The 26,162-nt window shown below is 36.9% G+C and overlaps 1 protein-coding gene across 1 annotated transcript in view; it reads right to left on the reverse strand.

Moving 5' to 3' along the window:
- Nucleotides 1–3,330: 3,330 nt before the first annotated feature.
- Nucleotides 3,331–26,162, reverse strand: part of Ube2n (ubiquitin conjugating enzyme E2 N) — a 32,179-nt gene continuing 9,347 nt past the window's right edge. The window contains exons 2-4 of the mRNA XM_076854947.2: nt 6,052–6,298; nt 5,701–5,841; nt 3,331–5,081 (exon numbers count right to left, since the gene is read on the reverse strand). Of these exons, the coding sequence (XP_076711062.1) occupies nt 5,041–5,081; nt 5,701–5,841; nt 6,052–6,298 (429 nt within the window). The 3' untranslated portion in view covers nt 3,331–5,040. The remainder of the gene's footprint in view (nt 5,082–5,700; nt 5,842–6,051; nt 6,299–26,162) is intronic.

Raw genomic sequence — 26,162 nt, forward strand, 5'->3', positions numbered from 1 at the left:
TGTTTAGATTTGAGAAATTATCAATGTGACACGCATTCTTTTTTAATTTGTTGTCTATGAGCCCTTATTTATTTACATGTGGTGCTGAGAGTCAAATCCAGTGCCTCCCACATGCTAGGCAAGCACTGAGCCACAACCCCAGCTTGTGACACATTTTTGATACTGGGACTTGAACCCAAGGCCTTGCACAAGAGCAGTAATCACTTCCAAGGGTTCCACATCTTAGTTAATTTTAGTTCAGATCTCAATTTTGCAGCAAGTGGAAATATATCAAAGCCAATTCCTAGACTGTTATTCTTAGCCTCAATGATATAGAAAATAATGCAGGAATAGTGCATAGTTGAGGAAAGAGACAAAGTATGACCAATTCAATTGGTGGAACTACTGGTGGTACAATCTACTGGTCAAACCCAGCCTACCACCTGTTTCTGTAGTTCACAAACTCAGATATGTGGTTTTTTAAAACATTTTAAGTGGGTGAAAAAAATCCATTTTTGACAGGTGAAAAGTTTTATGGAGAGCCCAGCATTCCCAGCTGTTTACAAATTATCTATGGAAGCTTCCTCAATATAATGGCAGCATTGAGACTGAACTGTGGCTCACAGATCCCAAAATATCATGTTTTATTAGTGGAAAAAAAAACTGCAAAAAATTGGTCCTACTCTCCTTTGATTAGTCACAATCCTAATCCTTCTTCCTTTCCAAAACTCAAGGAAAACAGCATCAAGTTCAAATCTGGTGTAACCAGGGCTAAGGCTATAATAGTTCAGTGACAGTATGCATGAAACATGAGACATCCCTGGATTCAATCCCTAGAATTGCAAAAGGAAAAGAAAAAAGTTGGTGCGACCATCTTGCTTTTGCCAAGGCTGTCTTGAGTAGCTTATTCCAGAACTTGGTTGGAAGACCTTGCAAACTTGCAAGGTTATACTAAAATGTATGTACTACTTGGATTTACTAATCTAGATCATATTTCAAAAGTATTCCTGTCAGAATGTATCAAGTATGTAAAAAAGGAAATATGCTAGTTACTCTAAATGATAAGAACAGGAGGTTATTCATCTATTATAAATTTTTAAAACATTTTTGTACTGTACACAAATGATAGGCAGAGGGAAATGTTGCAGCTCCTTATGAGCACCATAAAGTTAACACTGACTTAAATTTCAATTGATGCTGTTAGGAATCAACAGGTCTAGATATTAGGGTAGTTACTATGCACTCCCATCAGAAAAGTTCAGCTTGCTCTGCTTGGCATCAAATCTACATCCACATTCACACAGTGAATGTTGCCCCAACATGTACATATGAAATGAGATTAGCTCAAGGAGGCAAAGACGCAGTTGGAGGAAAAAGAGACTAATTTTTCATGTTTAGTTGTACACCTAAGTTAATTTTGTTCAGATACCAGTTTTGCAGCCACTGGGAACTTGCCCAATTGGTGTCATAAAAATATAGCAAAGCCAATTCTTAAGAAAATATTATTCTTAGCCTCAATGATAAAAACAGAAAATAATTCAGGAATTAAGTATATAGTTGAGGAAACAGACAAAGTATGACCAGTTCAATTGGTGAATTAAAGATTTTTATTATATTTCTTCAAATTATTACATTCAACATGTTTTTGCTTTGTGTTGTCATATAAACCCTGATAAAACTCCTTAAGATAGGCAGCATGCTAAATGGTAAATGAAATGTCACTCCCAGCCCCAGAATACATTATTTGATGAAATATTACATTATTCTTACATAGATTGATGTATTAGGTGTCCTATTTTTCATTGCTTCTGGATTTGGGGGATAGCTTTTCTAAATAAGGTTGTAATTCTAAACCTTTGCAGTAACAAAAAATGGATATGAACATTCCTAACCATCAAATAGAAAAATAAAGCCAGTTTGTTGTCCCCATGATGCCACTTAGTGCTATTTAGCTGCTTATAATGTCTCATAGACCAGATTTTCTTCCCCACTCTTTTAAGTGCTAAACCATAGCACCACCTGTGGCTTTTACAAACTGATTTGTACTTAATCTTTAAATGCATCTTCTGAAATTTATTTTACAAATATATTCCTGATTTTGGGTAAGCTTCAAGTTCTATATACATCAGGTCTAAGATCTTACTAGGTAGACTCTAGAAAGACCAAGGATAACTGCTCCTCTCAGAGTAGAAGCAAATCACAGCAACATAAACTAAAACAAATCAAAAGAAGCAAAGCCCACGTCGACATCTCAGGATTTCAGAAAAACCCAAAGTGGCAGAGTGGATTTTCAAAAAGTCATTTATTGATAGGTTCAGATCCTTTGCTTCTCTCCCAGAGTTTTGCATATGTTGTTCCCTCTGCCTTGGAGTGTTTATCTGCCTTGAATCCGGAAGAGTGGACTCTCCAAATACTTCCCTTCTTGACAGAACTACATCTACTTGTCTGTGTCCCCTCCGTTGTTAGATCATGAGGTCCTCAAAAGGAAATCCCTGTGCCACTCCACCTAATCATCCTCAACCTGTAGCAAGTACATATCAAATACTTGACAAAACTGTTTGGCTTGGGCTACAAAGTCAAAGACTTAGAACAGGACTACACAGTTTTAGCAGGTGGGCTGGGAAGGATTCTAACTTGCAAAAATGGCATGCTCTTCCTTAGAGTGACTGCTACCCAATTCCTCTCAACAGGTGTCAAGCACAAAGGTAGGTCAGCTCCACTAGTGCGAGATCTTCAGATCCTTCAAAAATAACAAATTCTGGATTTTTCAAGGGAATTTCTGGAGTTTAAAAAAATGGCCAACCACTTGGTGTGGGCCAAGGGAAACAGGTCCATAGGCCATATATAGCTGCCAGTTTTTAACTTTTGCCTAAAGCCTCTCCCAGATCACTAAGTCCCAAGAAATCTTAGTCATACACTGGCTCTTGCTTCCTCCCACTGGTTGAGAAGATAGGTTCTAGCAAAACAGGGGTGGGGGGGGGGGTCTCTTAATCTTACTTTAGAAGGGTTTTATAGTGCAAAAAATTTAAATCTGGAATTTTGTTAACTTGAAAATCACTGACACTAGCTATAACCATGAACAATGCTATCTATAGTTCTTATGGTGGTCTTTAATTACTTGGAAGTCTTACTAAGTTCAATCATTTTCTAGAATGACACTCTTTCATTAGCTGTGGTCCAAGATGTCCTCAGCCCAAGAATTGTTATAAGTGACAATTGTTGTTAATAATTTCTAAATTTGTAATATTAGAGTTATCAATTTATTCTGAAAAAAATTTTATTCTGAATTTAACATTCATTACCAAGCAATGCATTTATTTGGAAGGATACCAGTTACCAGTCATAGAAAGCTTTTGTATGTTGAAAACGTAATTTTAATAGATAATTCTTCATCTTACATAGGAGCACAATAAAATACACCACATTCTGAAGAAACTCCAGAAATTATGAGAATAAGAGTGAGGAAAATTCAGATGGGGCTACAATATCCATTACCTTAAACTGCAAGAGACAAAAGATTCCAAAGTGAAGGTTAACATTTACATATTTATGACTGGCTACATTTATGACTTGAAAATAAGAATCAGGCATTAGATGTGGAGAGAGGTGGAAAAGAACAGTTTTGTGAGGGAAGAAACTGTCAGTGAAGAAAAATTTACTAATAACAAAGAATAAAAGGAGCTCCAAAGCAAATACGAGGGAGGTGAAAGCACATTAACTGAAGATTTGATGCTCTCAAAGGAAGAAACCTTTCTGATGACACTTATGCAAGCTGGTTGCTTGAGATACACTCTTAGGTCTATAAGGAAGACTCAAATGCCTCAGCAAACCCCAAATGAATACCAGATTGGTGTTTCCTAATAACACACACCAGTGGCCACATAGGAAGTTTAAAGATAGGAACCAAGAAAAAGGTCATACTCCACATCTGAGGTAAAAATGTGGCATGACATGTGAAAGTCCTACATGTCAGTCACTAATGCTTTCTTTGCTGTGACTATCCCTGTACAGTAATTTGTCAAACATTGTGGCAAGACCAATACTAGCCTAACTAAATCAGACAATGAACATTTATTTTATTTTTAATTTCTAGGAGGTTTAAAAAAAAAAAAAGACACTGATGCTTTATGCATGCTCAGGGCCAATTTATAAATAATCCATTCAGTAATTCTTAATATAAGTTTGCATCAGTGAAAAGAAACTGGCAAAATCTCTTGCCATTCAATTTGTCAGATGGTGAAGACCAAAACAGAATGTTTCATCAGAGTTTTTTAATTTTTAAATACGATTGTCACATTGGGAAAATGAAATAAACACAGTAAAATAAACTGTACAAAGGCAAAGTCGAATAACAAAAAATATTTTACTAAAACATAAGATTTACAGAATTCCAGACAAGCCATACAAAATGGTCACAAGTTTTTACTTTCTTTTTTTCTTTTTTTGAAGGGGGGAAATCTACACCTGACAGCAAAGTCACAATGTTATTAGTGAGGGCTGTGATGTTTGTTTAATGTTCCCATTTTGATTCAAACAATCAAGCTTGTCCATCTACAGAGTCTAAATAAAGTTAGACTTGGCTAGAGAGCATATTCTAAAGAACTGGTTAGCTGCTTTTAACCAATGCAATTAGCTCACCATAAAGGGGAGTGAAAGGAGTCCATAAAATTAAAATAAGACTACCTTTCCTCTCAAAAAAATAAAATAAAATAAAAAATAAACACACCCATACCCCTGGCAGCTAACCCTGACAACTACCTTCATTCACAGTGCTTTATACTTAAACCATGATGGGGGAAATGAATAAAAGCAGAGAGCCACTGCTTTTAAACGTTTCGCAACAATCCAGATGATACTTCTAGCCTCGGCTCATGCTTTACAACAGTAAATCAGGACAAGACATAGATTTGCTAATGTGCATTTAATCACCAAAGGACTGAAGATGTCTGGGCTTTTATTCTGTAATGTTTCTATTAAGACTGTGTCCATTAAATGCAAACAAAAAAGGAAGAAATCTTGGCAGAACAGGAGAAGTGATGCACACTTGATGATCGGATCGATTTAAATATTATTCATGGCATATAGCCTAGTCCATGCTCTAGCTGCAGACAAGAACAAACATGTGATTAAGTCAGCTGTGGAAATGTCATGCTGTGATCTCCTTAGATTTATGTCATCTCCTATAAACTGAATCAAGGCTGAAACATTTTCTGTATGTCTAATTACAATACAATGAAAATAAAGTTTTACAAAATTCATCAGGATGAAAAAAGTTGTGTCTCCTTCATTTTTGGATAATAACATTCCTCAACAATTTTGTTCAAATTTTACAGGGAGAAGGTTGTTGATTCTAAACTCTAGCTATAAATTGCTGTATGCTTTAATCAAAAGGATTAGAAAAACAGCATAAAAGAGTTCAATTGTTCCAGTATATTTACATATTACTAGATGAATGATGTACACTCAGTACTGGTTAAATTCAGTGTTGTTAAATCCAGATTCCAAGATCTTCCAGTTATATGCTATGCATAAAATTTTGGGGTTCCATAACAGGCCATGAAGTGGAGCTTGAACATCATACTTGTGTACTGTAATCAGCATCTAATTTAATACAACCTTTTCCCCTTGCCCTTGCCAAGAACTTTTAAAAGCTTTTTAAATGGTAGCATAGATTTGTTTTAAAAAGTGGAAGCAGTGTAAAGGAGAATGAATATTAAATACCTGTTTCTATGGCTTGGGCTTCGTTGGTCTTCCACTGCTCCGCTACATCATTTGCTAATGGATCATCTGGATTAGGAGCACTTAACAAAGCCTGGATCGATAGCAGAACTGTGCGGATCTGCAGTGCTGGGGACCACTTATCTATGAAGGCAACAGGCTCAGTATGATATATGATATGATATGATATGATATGATATGATATGATATGATATAGCATGAAAAAAACAGGCCCAGAACTGCTGCATCTCCCTCCCACAGACCACTGTGGTCTTATTATTAGTTACAAGTTACAAGGTTACAGTGTTTATATTCTAAATATGGAATGCATAAGAAAGAAATCATACTACTTACCTTTCAATATATCTAAACATATTCTTCCCAACTTGTCTACATTAGGATGATAAATTTTGGTCATGAAACGTACTTTAGGTGCTGCCATTGGGTATTCTTCTGGAAGGAATAGTTCAAGTTTAAAAGTCCCTCCCTCAAAGGGGGAATCCTGGGGGCCAGCAATGACCACATGAAAATAACGGGCGTTGCTCTCATCTGGTTCTGCTTTAATGCCAGGAACTGGTTCTGCCAGCAAACGCTGGGTTTCCTACAACAGAAAAACACATTTGTGAAACAAATGTCAATTCATTGAACAACAAAATTAAAGTTAGAAAGTTCATCTCTTGGATTTAGACATAACAGAACGTCTCCAATCTCCTGATGGGTTATTTGGTGTTTATAAAATGCAAATTTCAAAGAAAAAAACATTTTAGTCATTACAACCAACAAAATGCAATGCAAGAGAATATTGATGGGTTATCATACATTTTAGCTAGAAATATGCTGATAATAAAATTAGGTTAATGAGCCAGGCTTGGTGGCACACACCTGGAGGCTGAGACAGGAGGATCATGAGTTCAATGCCAGTTTCAGCAACTTAGCGAAGCACTAAGCAACTCAGTGAGACCCTGTCTCTAAATAAAATACAAAATAGGACTAGGGATGGGTGTCCCTGAGTTCAATTCCCAATACAAAACACACACACACACACACACACACACACACGAAAAATGCTAGAGGAGAAATACACATCTCCATGCTTACTGCTCTCTAAAATTGAGCAACCTCAAAGGAACCTTTAATAATTCCCATTATAATCATACTATTAGTTCTATTTTTTCATCAGTCTCCTGGTCTCCTAAATAACACTAACATTCTTCTCTTTTCAAATCTCTAAAATTCTCCAACCTCACCCTCACTTCTGACTTAGGCCTTGCTTTCTATGTCAAAAGAAAACAAAAATTTCCCTGAGTTCTCATGGTAGCATTTGCACCTCTACCTGCATCTGCGTTGACCAAATACTCCATCCTCTCCTCCAATGTTATATATGCACTCTTGACTAATTCCAACCTCTCAAGCACTAGATCTTGTTTTCTCACCTGTTTAAGGATGCTACTCCAGCAATGAATTGTCAACTCTCCTCTCTGTACTGGCTCTTTTCCTAAACCACACAAACTCCCTACTATTCCTCTAAGAGTAAATGACCATAAATAACCCACTGCTCCTCCCATCACCCCCACCACCAGTTACTGCCCCACTGCTTTCCTACTCTTCCAAAGTGATGTACCATTAATTGCTCATTTTCCATTTCTACCCCCTCCCCTTACCCCCATCATGAACACACCCTCCAATTGGGGTATAGTCACTAACCTGCTTAAGGTCACCAATGAGTCCCACAACAGTTAGACCAAAACTGAACATCTCCCCCATCCTATCTCCAAATTTTTCCTCCCCATATCAGTCAATCCCATTTCATCCAATTGACCGTCATACCCTTTTCTATATGCCACACATCTCATGTGATCAGCAATTTCTGTTCTGAAAAACTCAAACTCCTGCTGGGGTAGGTACAGCTCAGTAATAGAACTTGTCTGAGGCCCTGAGTTGAATCCCCAGCACCAAAGAGAAGGTGTTTGGGAGAGGAAAGAATGAAGGAGGGTGGACTTCAGACTCTACCATGGTTCTCACCACTCCATTACAATACCCCTGACCCAAGCAACCAGCAGCTCTATCTGGCATAATGCAATAACCTTTAATTTTCTCCCTGATCTCATGTTGCTACTTACTAGCTCTGATTCTATTTTCTACAGATTTAAAAAAAGCCAAAACCCTTATCATGGACTTCCCCCAAAAGGTTTAATATGATTATCTCACTCTGTCTACTTCTCTTATTTTCACCTATTCTCCTCCCCACCCCCTTTGTTCCAGTCAAGTCAGTTTCCTTTTAATTCTTTAACCTACTAGGCACACTTCCATTTCAAAGGCTTTGCACTTGCTCTCTTCCCCCAAATTTCTACATGGCTTTTCCCCTCAGATGCAAAAGATCTTCAATCAATCATATTTTCTCAGTGAACCACCATAATTAAAATTGCAGACCCCATTCCACCTTAACCCACACACTCCCTGTCCCCACCCCACTTCATAACAAACAGATCACATCTCCCTTTTATTTTGCTTAGAAAATAGCACTATAAGGAGGAATTTGAATTTAACCCACACACTCCCTGTCCCCACCCCACTTCATAACCATGACAATCAGATCACATCTCCCTTTTATTTTGCTCAGAAAATAGCACTATAAGAGGAGGAATTTGAATTTATTCACTGCTATATCCTCAGCATCTGGAACGATACTTGTCACCACAATGGATGTCCAATAAATATCTGTTTAATTTTGAATAAATGAGTGAAGAATAAACTACTAGAGTTGCATCTTTACTCAACAAAGCTACGGGGAAAAAAAGAAATGCATCTCAAATAAAGCAGGTTTTTTTCAAAGCAGGATGTGTACATCATGGGAGGAAAACAAAAGGATCCATTTCAGGTGGAGAAGAAACAGTCTAACTTCTATTTATATCTAAACAGAAAAACATTAATATTTAATATGCAAGCTGACAATAGTATATAACATATATTATTGATGCATTTTCAACATTCTGAAAAGGCAGATGTAGTTAAACTAAACTGTTATACTCAAACAAATTTTTAGGTATGAAAACCAACAAATGCTTTACTTAAGAAAGTTGTACACCTTATCCTTTTGTCTTACAAAAGGATTCACACACACACACTTTTCCTTCAGTATAGTTACATACTGATATAGCTATCAGATGTAGATATAGATCTTCCCTCCTTCAAATGTGAGAGACCCACAGCCAGTGAAAGTAATGCCTTTGGTACTTTCTTTCAAGACTAGTTTTTGTTATGATGATGGCAATGCAAGGACAAATGAGAACTCAAATATGAACTACTTCCAGCAAAATGTTCTTTGGTTCAAAGTAAAACATTTTCAGGGCATTAAAAAGTTCAAGAAGACAATAAAGAAGCCTCATACCTTGAAAAGTTAAAATGTGACTAGAAAAGGGGGAAAAGTACAAACATTAAGAAAGAACAGTAGAGTACAAGAATGGAAAAAGAACTGGATAGGAAGATTTCTTGAATTCTGGGGTCTCCTCACCTCCATCTTCCTTTTGTTTTACCTCTAGTTTATAAAGGTGGGGGACAGGGGCGATCAAGCTCCAAGAATCCCAAACTACCCCCTCCCTGGTTATACAAAGTATAGCAGTACTATTTAAAGCTACTAAAAAGGCCTCCAAGATCAGATCCCAAAAATAGCTTCAAAATCACACTGAGTACACACTGGCAGAGATAGATATGACACTCATTAGTTAGTTCATCTTCAAAGTCAAGATATTCTTCCAGAAAAATGCATACTAAGTAACTTGATCAATCTTAAGATTTAACTGGAACACATTCTAGAATATATTTTTCAGGTGTGGAAAACATTTTGAATCAGTTTTTATATGCACCCAGGTTCCAACAGACTTAACACAGTCAACAGATATATAACTGAATAAACATTGTTGATTTTCCAAACCCACAGCATAAACTGTGGGATGAGAAAAGAATAAAATCCAAACCAAATGGAACCAATCTCAGACAACCCAATGTTAAAGTCTTACCCACAGAAGTTGATGGCAACTTTTTCCCTAAAATGGGAAAAACTAGGTAGGAAATAAAATCCTTCTTGCTACTATCCAAAAGAAGGTTAACTGAAATATCTCTAAGTTTTATACTATTCTTTGACAAAAAAGACAGAAAAGAACAGCATGATTTCTTTAAATCCAAAGGTAAAAGTCTCAAAAATTCCTACTGCTTCACTTATTTTTAAGCAAGCATGCTCTGAGCCAGAGCAGGGTTTAAAGCAATCCCCACAACAAAATTTGTCCTTTCACAGTTCCAGTTATCCTTAGTCAGTCTCAGTCAAAAAGGATTAAATGGAAGATTCTAGAAATAGAAAATATGTAAGTTTAAATTATGCACCATTCTGAGTAATAAGATGAAATCTCTCACTGTTCCACCTGGATATGAATGAATAATCCCTCCTTGTACAGCCTATTCACAGTGAATGCACTCCTGGCCTGTTAAGTCACTTAGCAACCACTTACCAGCAGTTTCAGTTATCAGATCAACCAGTACTTGTCAATCAACCAATACTTGTATTCAAATAGCCTTCATTTTACTTACTAATGGTCTCAAAAGTGTATCAGCAGTAGTAATGGTGGTAATTTGAACATCTCAAAGATAAGTCACATACACTGTTTCCTGTGAGAGAAAAGGTAGCTGTTCACAACTTAAGGGAAAAAAATAAAATGCTGAGGTTGCCAAGATTTAGAGTAAGAACTAATCTTTCATCCTTGAAATTGTGAAGGAAAAGGAATTTGTACTAATTTTCCTGTCACACCTAAAACTACTAAAGTTATGGTGCTTCATTAAGACAGTGCATATTAACCACTTAGTTAAGATAGAAATGGCATTAAATTTGTGTATGCGTGGAGAAAGAGGGAGAGGGAAAGTGCCCATGAGAGAACTGGAGAAAGAAAGACAAACAGTGTATGCAGAGTTGGGTACTATCTGTAGTTTCAGGTATCCATAAGGGAGAATTCTGTAAATATGGAATGAGAACACTAAAAGGACATCACAGAAGGCCATAGTCTGATACAAGCAACTCAACAAGAACGTAAGGTAAAAACAAAGCATAACAATAAACTTAAAGATTTATAAGATACTGCTTGTTTTTAAAGAAAACAGAACAAGGCCAGGTATGATGTCAAACACCTGTAATGTGAGTCACCCAGGGGGCTGAGGCAGGAGGAAAGTTCAAGGTCAGCCTAGGCAACTTGGAATTGTCTGAAAATGAAAAAAAATAAAATAAATAAGAACTGGGGATGTGGCTCAGTGATAAATTGCCCCTGGGTTCAAACCCCAAAACAAACAATAACAAAAATCCAACCAGAAGAGCCACTGACTATACTTTGTGATTCCCACTATGTTTAAAAGCAATCCAAGGATGAACCTGGGTAGAATTGCACTTAGGACCATGAAAAACAAAAAGTACTGCAGAAATTCAGGAAATTGGTTACTAAAAAGTAGAAAAGGAAGTATGCAAAAGAGCAAAGTAGGAACTTAAATGACAACAAGATTCAAAGGAAAATACCTCATCTTACAAAATGTATATACAATAGTACATACCACAAGTATTTTTAAAAGGAGTTGAACACTGCATCAAATTGATCTGATAATCAATAGCTCTATTAAGACTTGAAAAGCAAACGCTAGTATCATACAACACTAAATCCAAACATGTGACATTCTGTCAACCAATTTCTTCCTTTTATCATACAAGGCAAGTGCTCTACCACTGAGCTACATTCCCAGATCTTCTTTTATTTGTTTTGAGATAAAGTTTCAGTAAACTGTCAACCAATTTTTATGAAACAAAACTGTTCTCATTTTTAAAAGTTCAATAATACTTTGTGCTCACTATGAAGTAATGAAGTTCTATTAAGTTCTGTGAGGCAATGCTTAAAAGATAAAAGATTAAATAGAAAAATGGAGGTAAATTTGCATGAGAAACAGTGAAATTTGTTGATGAATATATATTTAAAATATTATCCCAATATGTAATTAATATAAAAATTAATGCCATTTCTATCTTTTTTCATACTAAGTCTTCAAAGTCCAGTACATCATTTACACTTATAAGATATGTCAAAAAACTAGCCACATTTCAACTACTCAACATGGCTAGGAGCTACTATAGAGTGAACCATAAGACAATCATATAATGATGATATTGACAGATCATTAAGAATAATTCATCCTATAATCACATACTGGGCAAAATTTTGTGGGGAAACTTGAATCACAAGTTTGGGGCCAGCCTCAGCAACTTAGAAAGACTCTGTCTCAAAATTTTAAAAAATAAAATAAAAAAGACTGGGGATGTAGCTCAGTGGTAGAGCATCCCTGGGTTCAAATCCCAGTATCATATGCATACACAAAGTAATGTCAGAACACTTGGAGCCACTACTAACAGGAATGCATGTATGAGTTACTGTTTGCTACAGTCAAAAAGACTGTTTGAAAATGTTTTGTAGCAATTTAGAAGAAACACTAAATGACAAAACTTAATTTCAAACAAGATAACTGCATGAAGAAATAATGGCTAACTGCCCAGAAATAATTTTAATTTTTACAGTGTACAGTACCCCCTAGTGGACATAAGGCATCTCTACTTCAAATATCTTTTTAAGAATTATACCACATGATCCTTCCTACAATACCAAAACTAAGCTTAGCATTCATCTGAACATGTCCTTGAAAAAGCCCTATCCTGATATAAATTCTAAAAGCAAATAAAATAGAAATAGCTCGTAAAAGCTGACACACAAACAGCAAACCACGCAAAACTAAGCTAATTTTGTATTTCTTTCAGCTTTTGCACTTTTGTGGCATCTTGTCACTAACTACTTACAATCCATGCCCTAACTTTTCTCCTCAACATGAGAACAAACCAATTCTTATATGAAATTTAGGGAAAAATATGAAGACTAGGGAGCCAGAAGAACTTCTGAAAGGCTAGAGTATTTATGACCAGTTTTTTTCTGGGCTCTAAATTAGTACTTCCAGTTTCCTGTTCATTATCACCACTCAACTTACAACTAGTACAATAATTGGTTTACTTGTCAGACATTAAACTATCTGAAGACAGGAATCTCAATTAGCAAAAGGTACTATATGTTGAAGTAAATGCTTGTTCCAAGTACCACACAGAACTGATCAGGATTATTACACCTGCAGTGTTAACTGGTATCCTCCACACCTCAAGAATAGTATTTAAGATCAATGCAATCACTAACAATGGACAAAATTTGAAAAGTACTAATAATAAACTGTCCTCTCAGCAAGAACAGTTAGGCTGAATTCCTTGACTTCTTTATGTACTATCTCCCAATTCTCTCAGCGGAACACACACAAACCTAAACTAAGCACACCTAAACATACCAGGGCTTTGTTTATGCCCTCCAAGCCCAATAGCCTGTAAGCTCTATAGGCAGGGATTTTATGCAATTTTCAAGCACTATTCCCAGATATTGCAGAAAAGTCCAAGTATCAATATAAAGAACTGCCAAATACTGATTTAAGCACTCCACATGTGTTAACTTATTTAATCCTTGCACTCATTTTATAAATAAGGAACTAAGAGTAACCAGTTACATTATGACCAAAGCCAGCAAAGGCAGAGTGTCAAGATTCAAATTCAGGCTGTTAGACTCTACTAACTCTGATTTCAGAGCCTGCTTTTTTCTCAAGGGTGTATATATATATAAAGAAAATTAAATATATGAGCTATAAATGTCAAATGTTTGGCAGGGACGGTAAGTTGCATAAATTAATAACAAAGGGTTATTTTTGCCCCTTCATAATCAGGAAGAAGTACGTCATCAAACAGGTAAATTTAAGCTATAATGTCATTTTTTTTTCTTTGAAACTGGGAACTGAAAGAATATAATTTTAAAGGCAAATACAGCAGAAATAAATCTGCTTCAATTTAACAAGTGATATGTATCATACTGACCTGGAATTAGTGTTATAACATCCAAAATGGCAAACCATTTTGCCCATCTTTGATAGTCACTGAAACCACTACATTCTTCTGAAATGATCCTGTGACTTTGGACTTTGAACCATTAATTGGTATGTCAACATCTTAGAGAAGGTACAAGAGGTGTGAGGAGGATAATATATGAATATATTCTTGTTCATTTCTAAAGACATTTTTAACTGAGTGGTAGAGCACTTGCCTAACATATGCTCTGTTTTCAATCCCTAGTACCACCACCAAAAAAAAAAAAAAAAATTTTTTTTGGAAAAATAAAAATTTTAAGCCAGACACAGTGGCACACACCTATAATCCCAGAGACTGAGGAGGCTGAGGCAGAAGGATTACAAGTTCAAGGCCCTCAGCAACTTAGCAAGACCCTGTCTCAAAATAAAACATAAAGGAGTTGTAGCTCAGTGGCAGAGCGCTTGCCTGGTACATGTGAGGCACTGTGTTCAATTCCCAGCACCACATATAAATAAGCAAATAAAATAAAGGCCTATCAACAACTAAAAATATTTTTTAAAAAATATAAAATACAATGTAAAAAGGGCTGGGATATAGTTCAGTGATAAAGTGCCTCTGGGTGCAATCCCCAGTACCCGCCCCCCCCCCCCAAAAAAAGTCTAAACTAGACAGGGAAGAAAAGAGTGTTATCAGACCAGGGGTAAAATGCAGAATTTGAAGTAAATGTCTCTTTAGGACTAAATGGGGCCAAAGGAGAAGAACACTGAAGATGAAAATGTGTAACCTCTTTCTTTCCCTTAGGTACTGGGGATTGAACTCACAGGTACTCAACCACCCTCTGCCACATCCCCAGCCCTATTTTGTATTGTCTTTAGAGACAGGGTCTCACTGAGTTGCTTAACACCTTGCTTTTGCTGAGGCTGGCTTTGAACTCACAATCCTCCTATCTCAGCCTCCCAAACTGCTGGGATTACAGATATACGCCACTGCTCCTGGCCACCTAATCTCTTTATCAAAGAACTTCTTCATGGTTTAAAAGTCTTTAAAGATGGTACTAATTTTGTAAAGAGAGCTATTAAATATAACTAGGCAAATAAGTGGTATTCTATACCTTGTAGAGAAAAAAGCTCAAGAGCCAGGACACTGGAATTTAATTTCAATTTTAATTGGACCAATCTGCTATATAACCTGCCACAAGTCAGTTACCTCTCTGACCTTCAAAAAGTTAAGTCTCCAGACATTTCAAAGATTCTCTAGCATTGAACTGACCACACGTTTTATTATTATTAGAATGATTTAATTGTTAACTGCTAATGAGATGTCCCCTTTCATAACATCTTTGAGGCTTACAATTACTGTTCAGTAGTCTTCCCTGCTGAGGAGAGGGATATTTTGGACTGTGTCTCTAACATCTATGCTAACACTCAATATTTAGATAAAGAAGTAATGTGTTACCAATGGCACTTTCCCAAGTTTTTTTTTTGTAATATTTTTTTACTTGATTAAAAGAAAATACGAAATGAAATTAGCCACACTCCTAGCAACCAAAATCCAGTGTTGTTTTCTTGTTCTTGTTGTTCTGATAGACAAAAGCCCTTACAACTTTAATGTGCACATTTTTTACTCATTGTGTTACTGCTGCCTGCTTTCCTCACAGCTGCTTATTTTATAGATAAATTAATATTCTTTGGAAACTGTATGACATAAAAAGGTACTTTTCCTGGCCTACCAGCTAGTGGCTCTAACTTGTATAGATATATATCATATATTACTTACTCACTCATTTTCCTTCAGGTTAATTCCACTCTCAAATGCAGCAATCACAACAAAATGTAATGCCTAAGGATCCTAAAAATAGAAAAGAGCCTGTGTATTTCATCTGACAAAAACAGATGAAATAGAGAAGCTGAATTTTCAGTCAAACAAAGACAAGTTACAGTTGGTCCAGACTTGCATTCTCAATCCAACTGTGCCACCACTGGCACAATTTAGTTCCAGGAAAGAAAAATCAAGAATCTTTCCCATTCTGCATGCTAACTGTGAGATAAACTAGGATTTAGGGATAACAAGATTGACTCCCTCCAAATAAAATTCCTTTACTGTACAGCTTCAGGAGACAACCATTCACACTGAAGTATGCATGAACAGCAACACCCTGGAGTTATACAGTTAAGAGCCCGGATACTTATAAATACTGGGGATTGAATCCAGGGGTGCTACCTCCCCAGACCCTCTTAATTTGTTATTTATTTTGAGACAGAGTGTGGATAAATTGCAGGTGCTAGCCTTGAAATTGTGATCCTTGCTGGGTGTGGTTTGGGAGGCTGAAGTAGAAGGATTCCAAATTCAAAGCTAGCCTCAACAACTTAGCAAGGCCCTATAGTGACAACCTCTCTCTCAAAAAAAAAAAAAAAAAACGGCTGGAGATATGGTTTAGTGGTTAAGCACCCCTGGGTTCAATCCCCAGTAGCAAAAAAATTAATCCTCTAGTCTCAGCCTCTTAAATCTCTGGGATTACAGGCTTGTACCACCATACCATGCCTGATACTTTAAAGAATAGAATTCCAGTTTAGCAGCTGCAAAAATCAACTTTAATAGTTTAACTCATGAAAAGCTGATTATACATAATTCTAATAAAATCAAAGTTTATTTACCCAAAACATTCCATTTTCCCTACCCAATGTTGATAAATAGGCATTCACTGTGCTTTCAAAATTTTCTCCCTCATAGGGTATGTGTAACATTATTTATTTTGTGAAACTAACACATAAGTGACACCCATAATTTTTCCTCTCAAACATTTATTCTCTTATGGTGAATCAGTATCTTTGCAAAATCAGATAACACTAATAGCCAACACCACACAGGGCTCAGTACTATTAGGCTCTGTTCTTTGCACTCTAATCCTTCCAACCACCCTAGAGCTGGATTTGTATAACTTATACTTCTCCACATTCCCTAAAATCAGTATTTTGCTCTGGAGAACTAGGAGGAATGTCCAGCCATTTTGGCCACAAAAAAACAGTGTTTCTGACATTGCTTTTGTTGTTGTTTTGGGGGATTTGAGAAACCAAGCTCCACAACTACCTGAAATACCAGCTACTTGGGAGTCTGAGGCAGGATGATCTCAAATTCAAAGTCAGCCTAGCAACTTAGTCAGACCTTGATTCATAGGTTTTTTAAAAAGAGCTAGGGATGGGACTGGGGTTGTGGCTCAGTGGTAGAGCACTTGCCTGGTACTTGTGGGGCCCTGGGTTCGATCCTCAGCACCACATATAAGTGCTCTACTGAAAGAGCACTTGCCTACCAGGTGAAAGGCCCTGGTTCAATATCCAATACCAGGAAGAAGTAAAAAAGAGGTAAGCAATTAACCAAATGCCACCAAATACTGTTGGGAAAGTAAGTATGCATCTTTTGTAAGAAAACGTTTCCTTGCTGGGCTTGATGGCACACACCTGCAACCCCGGAGACTGAAGAAGGATCTCAAGTTCCAGGCAAGTCTCAGCAACTTAGTAAGGCCCTAAGCAATTTAGCAAGAGACCACATTTCAAAAATCAGAAAGATAAAAGGGCTGAGGATATGCGTGGTAAAACGCCCCTGGGTTAAATCCCTAATTAAAAAAAAAAAAAGACAAGGCCCTTCCTTTAAAGACACTTTTTGCCACTTTATTCTTATCTCCACAACTAGCCTGGGTCCAATGCTGAGCCTCACAAGTGTCTCACATTCCATACCAGCTGAATGAAAAGATCAACTACACAATTACTGGAGACCACAGAGAAAAGAAAACTTACTGAGTTGGTAAAGTGCAAATTTCAAGAACTTCCAAAAATGGTAATCTTTAAGAGGCCAGTGCAGAAAAAGGGAATTTTCAAACTTTCACAAACTATTGCACACTCTTGCTCAAATGCCTTATCCTTTATATTGTCTCTATGGTTGTATACTTTCAAAGGGACCAGAGATTATCAGTCTTTTGCCCTTTCCCACAGCTTTGATAATCTAACCATCATTTTCCTTTTATTGTTTTATTAATGAGCACTGCCCTCAAGACCAGACTGGTTAAAATTCTATCCACTACCTCGGGTTTTTAGAAGACTCTGAAATTAAATTGATCAAGAAATCAAATTCACACAAGGTTACAGACTTTAGTATTTCAGAGATTATCAATTTGGTCTGAAAGCTGAATAATCTTTAAAAGCTCAAGACTGAGAAAATAACTTGGTAGATTTTGTATTCTTCTGTGATTTCAAAAGATATTATCTGTGCTAATATGCCAGAGGAGGGAACGATCTAGGAAACTTAGATTTTATTATAACTGAAGTAAGCATAGATTTACATACTGTAGCAGATGTATTATAACAGAACACTCCTGTACAATACTGGGTCAAATTCATCCACTTCATGAGGATAGCTTGAGTCTCTGAAACAATGCAACAATATATTTTAAAAATATGAATGTTGTTCTCCATTGTTGCTAGCAATGTGAGCCAGCAATATAAGACTATGTTAATAACAAACCACACACACACAAAAAAAAATTACCTTTAAATTAACTGATTTAGATAGTGTAACTAAATAGTGGCTTTTTTTTTTTTCTCATTAGCCCTTGTTTTAATAGTTATACATAGTAATTGCATTCATCTGGAAAAAACTACGGAATTGGATTTCACTTCATGATCCCTTTTCCCTCCTATCCCCCCTTCCCCTGATGTTTCCTTGTTTTCCTTCCCCTATTAGCCTTTCTTTCACCTATTTATTTATATTTGTTTGGTTCTTCTTACTTATACATAAACAATGGCCTTCTTTCCTTCCCTCCCTCCTTCCTTCCTTCCTTCCTAGAATTGAACCCAGCTGTACTTAATCACTGAGTCACATCCCCAGCCCTTTTTTATATTTTATTCAGAGACATGGTCTCCCTGAGTTGCTTAGGGCCTCACTAGATTGCTGAGGGTGGCTTTGACCTCACCATCCTCCTGCCTCAGTCTCCTGAGCCACTGGGATTACAGGCATGCAAGAGGCAACAGTGGTTTTCTTAAGATAGGGAATTGAACACGTAAGACAGAATTGGAAGATATTTTTCAATGAGTACCCTTTTTGTTGAACGTTATAATATGTGCATGAACTACTTCATCAATCAAAGAAAATAAAATTACCTAGGAAAATTGAAGATTTTTGTCCTATTTGACATCTCATTATTAAGACAATTGATATAATAATGAGAATTAACAAATATAAAGAACAAAGCTAGTATTTTAGTGTTAAGATGAAATTGGTCCTTAGATACATAGCTGGTGAGACTCCAATCTTTTAACAGTTCTATTTGGAATTTATCCTAAGGAAAAATTCTGAAAATGCTCAAAAGTATACCTCCAGAAATAATGATCACACTAAAGCCTATTTTCAGATACTTTGAAAGTGTCATGTGCAACATCAAAGAAAAATTCTGAAAAGTGAAAGCATACTTTGAAAACAGTATAATCTTTTAATGAAGTGTTGACTGCAGTAAGGGAATATATTCTATATTTTAACTGAAATGGTGATTTCACATGTGTACACATTCGCCAAAACTCAAATTGTAAACTTAAAAAATGTCTACATTTAATTATATATAAATTAAATCTCAATAAAGTTGATTTAAAAGAAAAAATATTAAGTGTATCTTGAGCTCACTGAGGGCAGGAAATATTTATTAATTTGAGAAAAGTAACAATTTGGATTTTGGGGCAGGAGCTATATTGTTTGCTAGACATTCTGTTAAGAGAATCTGATTGGATAGGGCAAAGGGGAGAGAAGGGAAGGGATCGGGCATGGGGGTAGGAAAGATGGTGAAATGAGATGGATTATCATTATCCTAAGTACATGTAAGAAGATAAGAATAGTGTGACTCTACTTTGTGTACCAGAGAAATGAAAAATTGTGCTCCATATGTGTACTATGAATTGAAATGCACTGTTGTCGTGTATAACAATTAAAATAAATTAATTAATTTAAAAAAGAGAATCTGAGCAATGGAACAACACAAGATTAGAGAAAGAAAATGGAGGAAAAACAGCAAGAGCCATGAGCTACATTTACATTGTGTACACCAATCCAAACCTCCTAAATTTTCAATGAAATTACTAAATTTGCAAAATGCTTGCCATTAGTGGGCTCTTCTGTGGAAACTGTTAAAAGAGCTGAGCAAAACGTTTCAGTTAATAGCAATCCCAGAACCACAGACAAAAGGAAACTAAGATCTTAAACTACTTGATAAATGACCAAACCTAAGCAAGGCACTGGACTTTCAGAGGCTAATGAATTGGACAGATAAATTTAGCCAGAATTTCAAAGTGAAGGGCTTGACACCTGAATTAATCCTTAAAATTGATTTATTTCCTTTAATCTTCAGAATCAACTCTGAAAACATTTTCTAAAAATGTGCACAGAAACCTCCCAAGTGACAGAACATAGATTAGTATCCCACTTTAGAGTCAAGGCTTCTCCCGTTACAGGTGTGCACCACTATGCCAAGCTCAAAGTTTCTTTTCAAACTTCACCCAGCTAGAACTCAGAATCTCCAGCAACCACAGTATTTTACACCGAACTGTATTTGGTGAATGACGAGAGTTACAAATTAAAGGCACGTCAAAGCTAAAAACAGAAAACATTTCTTAATTCTTTCTGACAGTTCTTGGACTGCTGCAGAAGTCAACAGGGTAGAGGGTAAATTCTTCAGGCGCACTCTGCTTGCCTCCCATGGCATTTTCTCCCTCTAATCCTTCTTTCTTCTCTAACTTTCTTACTTAAAGGCAGAACCACAGTCCTGTCTTTTCTCAGATGTGATGGATACCCCAATGAAGTGAGGGAAAAGTTCAAGTGATATGAAAAAAGACATTTCTCTATAGTATGTCAACACTAGGGGGAAAAAAACCCTGTAAATTGGCCGGGTGCAATAACAGACCACCTAGAATTCCAGCAACTTGAGAGGCTGAGGCAGAAGGATCTTAGTGAGACCCTATCTCAAAATAAAATAACAAGGGCTGGGGATGTTACTCAGTGGTTTAAAGTGCCCCAGGGTTCAAGCCACAGAACAAAAAAGCAAAAAAACAAAAAAAACAAACAAACAAACAAACAAACAAACGACAACAACAACAACAACAAAACAACATTGCAAGTGAAACTAGAGTGAAGGGAGCCTTTCTCCTAAACATACTTAAAAAAAAAAAAAAATGCTATAAATCCCAGGTACTTGGAAGCAAAGATCTGTTTCAAAATTTTAAAAAAGCCAGGATATGGCTCAAGAATAAAGTACCACCTGGGTTCAATCCTCAGTACCACAACCTATAAAATTCTAAATTCTGTAGAGCTGAATCAAGCCAAGCACTGCCATATCTCAAGGGCTTCTAATACTTCCCTAGCTGTTATGTAGGTTTGTTGGGCCACGTCTGGCAGTTTTCAACCTTTAAAACTTGTACAATGGGAAATTAGTATATCAGGTATAAAGTCAGTGTCACTTGTTCTTCTACATACTTTGGGATTCCGGAGGTTAGAATCTGCCAAGGAGCTCTGTTTACACTCTATAGATAAAGAGGTACTAAAGGGAGCTGCAAAGACTTGCCTCTTCCAGGGTTCTTGTCTGCTGGAGGTGCCTATAAGCACCACCCAACATCCTTGCAGCACATTAGTCCAATTTGCAATTTATCCAATAGAGAACCAACTGATGGCCAGACATGGATAACTCAGGAGAGAGGAAATTCATCATTGTGACAGGTAAATACCATAAGAGACTGCACAGAGTAGGGAGTACAAGGAAGTAAATACCAATGATATGATTATGATAAAAAGGAAGCCTGTGAAGAATACCAGGTTAAGTCCAGCATAGTGCCTCACACCTGTAATCCCAGTGGCTCGGGAGGCTGAAACAAGAGGAGGATTGAGAGTTCAAAGCCAGCCTCAGCAAAAAAGCAAGACGCTAAACAACTCAGTGAGCCCCTCTCTCTAAATAAAATACAAAACAGGGCTGGAGATGGCTAAGTGGCCGAGTGCCCCTGAGTTCAATTCCCACTAAACAGTGCCCCCTCCCCCCAAAAATACCAGGTTAAGGAGTTTGAACCCAATAGAGCTACATGATCACATCTCTGTTTTCAGAATAACCTGTCAATATGAAAAATAAATTTTGTGTGTGTGTTTCTAAATAAGCAAAGAAAAGGGGAGAAGTTCTGAGATCACTGCCAACAAAATCCAGAAGAGGAATAAAAGCTCACACACAAAGATGTCTAGAGGAAGGGAAAGAGATCTCAAGCAACTGGGTTAATACTGATGACATGAATAAAGTCTCTCTCTCTCTCTCTCTCTCTCTCTCTCTCTCTCTCTCTCTCTCTCTGGAGATGGCCCACATTCTCCCCTGAATGTATAGCTGCTTCCCCAAATAAATCTCTCAGAGAGAAAAGGAGTGGGAGGATACTACCAGTGCTGATGTATACAAGAGAGGGACACCAAAATGAAAACATTTCATGGTAAAAAACAAAGTTGCTTTTTAAATGCCTGCAAGACATCTAAGTGGAAATAAAAAGCCGGCAATTGAGGAGACCTAAGGTTTCAGAATCAATGACTAAAGCCAGAGAAGTGAATGACAGTGTTTAGGAAAGTCTTTAATGAGAAAAAGCCCAGTCTGAACCCCATGAGAACACAAACACTCAAAGGATTAAAAATTAGTATAATAGATATGACACAAGCCTTCCATTAGTTATACTGGAAAGCTACACACTTATTTTAAGAATACTGACACTCTGAACATTTGTGTCCCCCCCCTTTTTTTTGCATGTCGGGATGGGGGGAAAGACCAAAGATTGAACTCAGGGGCACTCAACTACTGAGCCACATCCCCAGTCCTAATCTGTATTTTATTTAGACAAGGTGTCATTGAGTTGCTAGTGCCTCACTATTGTTGAGGCTGGCTTTGAACTTGATCCTCCTGCCTCAGCCTCCCAAGCCACTGAGATTACAGGGATAGACCACCACACCCGGCAAACAGCCTCATATTGTTTTAAATTACCCTACTGGATCATAGAATCACCATTCATTTGTTTGTTTTTGCAGTGCTCAGGATAGAACCTAGGATCTTGAGCATGCTAGATTGAAAGTGTTCCACCACTAGACCACATCCCCAGTCCAGAATCATCAAATTTTAAGGCCCAAGGAGTGATATGGACAACATCTCAGACTCTTAAACACAAAGATAACCCAAATCTGATTTCTACCCAATATTCAACATGACCAGCTTAAAATTTCTTAGTCTACAGCAATCTACTCTATAAAGAAAAATATTTACTACTGCTTAAGACAAATACATATATATATATATATGAAGAGAGAGAGAAAGAGAGATATCTCCCTCACAAGGCCTGAAGAATATTTCTTAAATGTTCTAGAACAATGCAGGCTTCAAATGTGACTAGCTTTATGAGAGCCAGTATAGACTCCCTACCTCCTAAAACTGCCTTGCTTTTTCTGTCATTTCTCTATAAAGTATTTAGAAAAAATGTCAGCTAAAAAAAAAAAAATTACACAGGAATGGTACAATATAGATAAACCTTTGAAAACATTGCTAAGTGAAAGATGCCAGACAGAAAAAGTCACATACTGTATGATTTCTTTTACATGAAATATACAGAACTGGCAAATCAGAGACTGAAAATAGATTAAGTTTCCAAAGTGGGAGAAGTAGAGATAGAGACTAACTCCAGCAGGTACAGGGTTTCTTTTTGGAGCAATTAAATCTTTTAGAATTAGAGGTGATAGTCATACAGCTTTATGAATATATTAAAAAACCACTTCACTGCACACTTTAAAGCAATGAATTTTACGGTTTATGAATTATACCTCAAAAACATTAAGTGAAGCATTTAGGTTTTCCTTGAATATTCAGTGAGACACTAGCATTTTGCCTACGAATTAGAGATTGGAATAGCAAAACAAAGTGAAGGAGTAATTTATTATTTTGACTCCTTTTAGTATATAACATATATGGCATATTAACTGAGATTTTAGTGATGAGTATGAAATTCATGAACTACTCTGAAGAAAAAAAAAACTTTTCAAATTAAATTTTGATCTATAGTCTAAGCAGAAGTGCTGACTCATGTTATAGTTGTAGCATTACTCAAACATCTTCCTAGGGTTTGATATGTCTACATAGAATGACATACACCCTACCTTCCTACTTCTTCAAAATTCAGTTCAAATGTTACTCTCTAACGAAACTCTTTCCCTAAAATAATTTTGAGGATTTCCCTACTTAGTCTGTCATTTTTTTGGTGTTCCTACTCTTTTGCCTTTGTATTTTATTAAAGGCAATACTGGCTATATGATTGTGTCCCCCACATCCCACCCATTTTTGCAGGGAATAGAAGCACACATAAATACTAGTGTTTCTGCCAGATGCACACAAAAACCATCTGGAAATCTCAAAACAAAACAACGTGCCAAATTGCCAAACTTAACAAACACCCTAGACCCATAATTGAATTCTGCATTTGAAAATGCAAAATTCTAATAAACATAATCCCTCAGATTATAAACAAGCGTTCAGAGAAAATATCACTTTGTCCCTACCATTGTCATCAATACATCAGCATCCCTACCAACTAACCTGGGAGAAAATTCTGATAAGAAATATGCAAAATTTGGTCTCTATAATCAGTCAGTGGCAGGCACCTAAATGGAACTCCCAACACTTGGGGTGAACCATAACAATAAAGACAAGGTAGACACTGCTTTATTTGAAAAAGTGTTACTTAATGACAATAGCTCTTACAGACAAGCATAAGAAGTGTCAAGTATTTTAAGTGTAAACTATTATGTCTTCAACTGAAAAAAAAAAAAAAAAGCTTTTTCTAAAAGCCAAAGCAAGAATTATATTTGCAAGCACAGGGGAACTATAGTGGAAAAGCACTTTTCCTTATTCTCCCCAAATGGGAGTGAGGAAATTAAATCAGGTACAGATACCATTCCCCAAGTTGAAAATGCAAAATTCAATTTAATACATAAGTGCAAGATAATTCTAATCTATTCTTGTGCTTACTGAGTAAAAAAATCCTTGCTTAAAATTACTACCATGTTTTTAGTATGATTCAGTAATACTACAAATATATTTTGCAGGTAAGAAATAACAGGAAAGGGGGCTGGGGATATAGCTCAGCTGGCAGAGTGCTTGCCTTGCATGCACAGGGCCCTGGGTTCAATCCCCAACACTACCCCCCCCGCCCCCCCAAAAATAGTACTGAGCTGGGGTTGTGGCTCAGCGGTGGAGCACTCGCCTAGCATGTGCAAGGCCCTGGGTTCCATCCTCAGCACCACATAAAAATAAAGATACTCTGTCCAACTGCAACTAAAAAATAAATATTTAAAAAAGAAAAAGAAAGAACAGGAAAGGGAAGAACAAATGCTCTCTAGTCCCTTCCTACAGAACCACAAAAATGTATCCAAATTCAGGGACCTAAGAAGGCAGAAGACTATGACACCTAACCAGAAGTGTTCCACTTTAAGGACAACTATACTACTGAACAGTTTTATTAAACAGGTTAAACTGCATTGACAAGATTTCTGATAAGAAAAAAAGCTAAGCACTTAGATCCTGCAGGTGGACATGTTTCAACTCCTTTTGTACAAATGATATAAAAATTATACATGCATTACCAAAGAGGCAGATATGTTTTGGCACATTCCACAAGCAGCACTTGAATGATGTCTAGACAATCAAACCACCTGGGTTCATATCACAGCTTTACAAATTACTTAACTCCTCTGGTGCAAGATAACGTATGTATAAAACAGGGAGAATACTAACATTCATATCATAGGATTGCTGTTATAATTAAATCAGTGCATGTAACGTGGTTAGAAAAGGGCCTACTATACACTTTCAATTAAAAAATGTAATTCTTTTTTGGTACTGGGGATTGAATTCAAGGGCATTCAACCACTGAGCCACATTCCAAGCCCTTTTTTGTATTTTATTTAGAGACAGGATCTTGCTGAGTTGATAAGTGCCTCCCTAAATTGCTAAGGCTGGCTTTGAACTCCCAATCCTCCTGCCTCAGCCTCCCCAGCTGCTGGAATTACAGCCCTGCACCACTATGCTCCCAGGAAGATGTAAATATTTTACATAATAAAAAATTATGACCATGGGCATGCAATGCAGTGGCAGGGGCTGGGGATCTGGAGGCTGAGGCAAGAGGATCAAGAATTCACAACAAGCCGGGCATGGTACAAAAATACAAAAACAGGGCTAGTGTTCAGTACCCCTGAGTTCAATCCCGGGTACCAAAAAAAAAAAAAAAAAAAAAAAAACCTAGCTGGGCACAGTGGCGCATGCCTGTAACCCCAGTGCCTCAGGAGGCTGAGGCAGGAGGAATGCGAGTTCAAAGCCAGCCTCAGCAAAAGCAAAGTGCTAAGTAACTCAGTGAGACCCTGTCTCTAAATAAAATAGAAAATAGAGCTGGGGATATGGCTCAGTGGTCAA

This window comes from Callospermophilus lateralis, chromosome 4 (assembly GCF_048772815.1).
Source record: "Callospermophilus lateralis isolate mCalLat2 chromosome 4, mCalLat2.hap1, whole genome shotgun sequence".
Taxonomy (NCBI): domain Eukaryota; kingdom Metazoa; phylum Chordata; class Mammalia; order Rodentia; family Sciuridae; genus Callospermophilus; species Callospermophilus lateralis.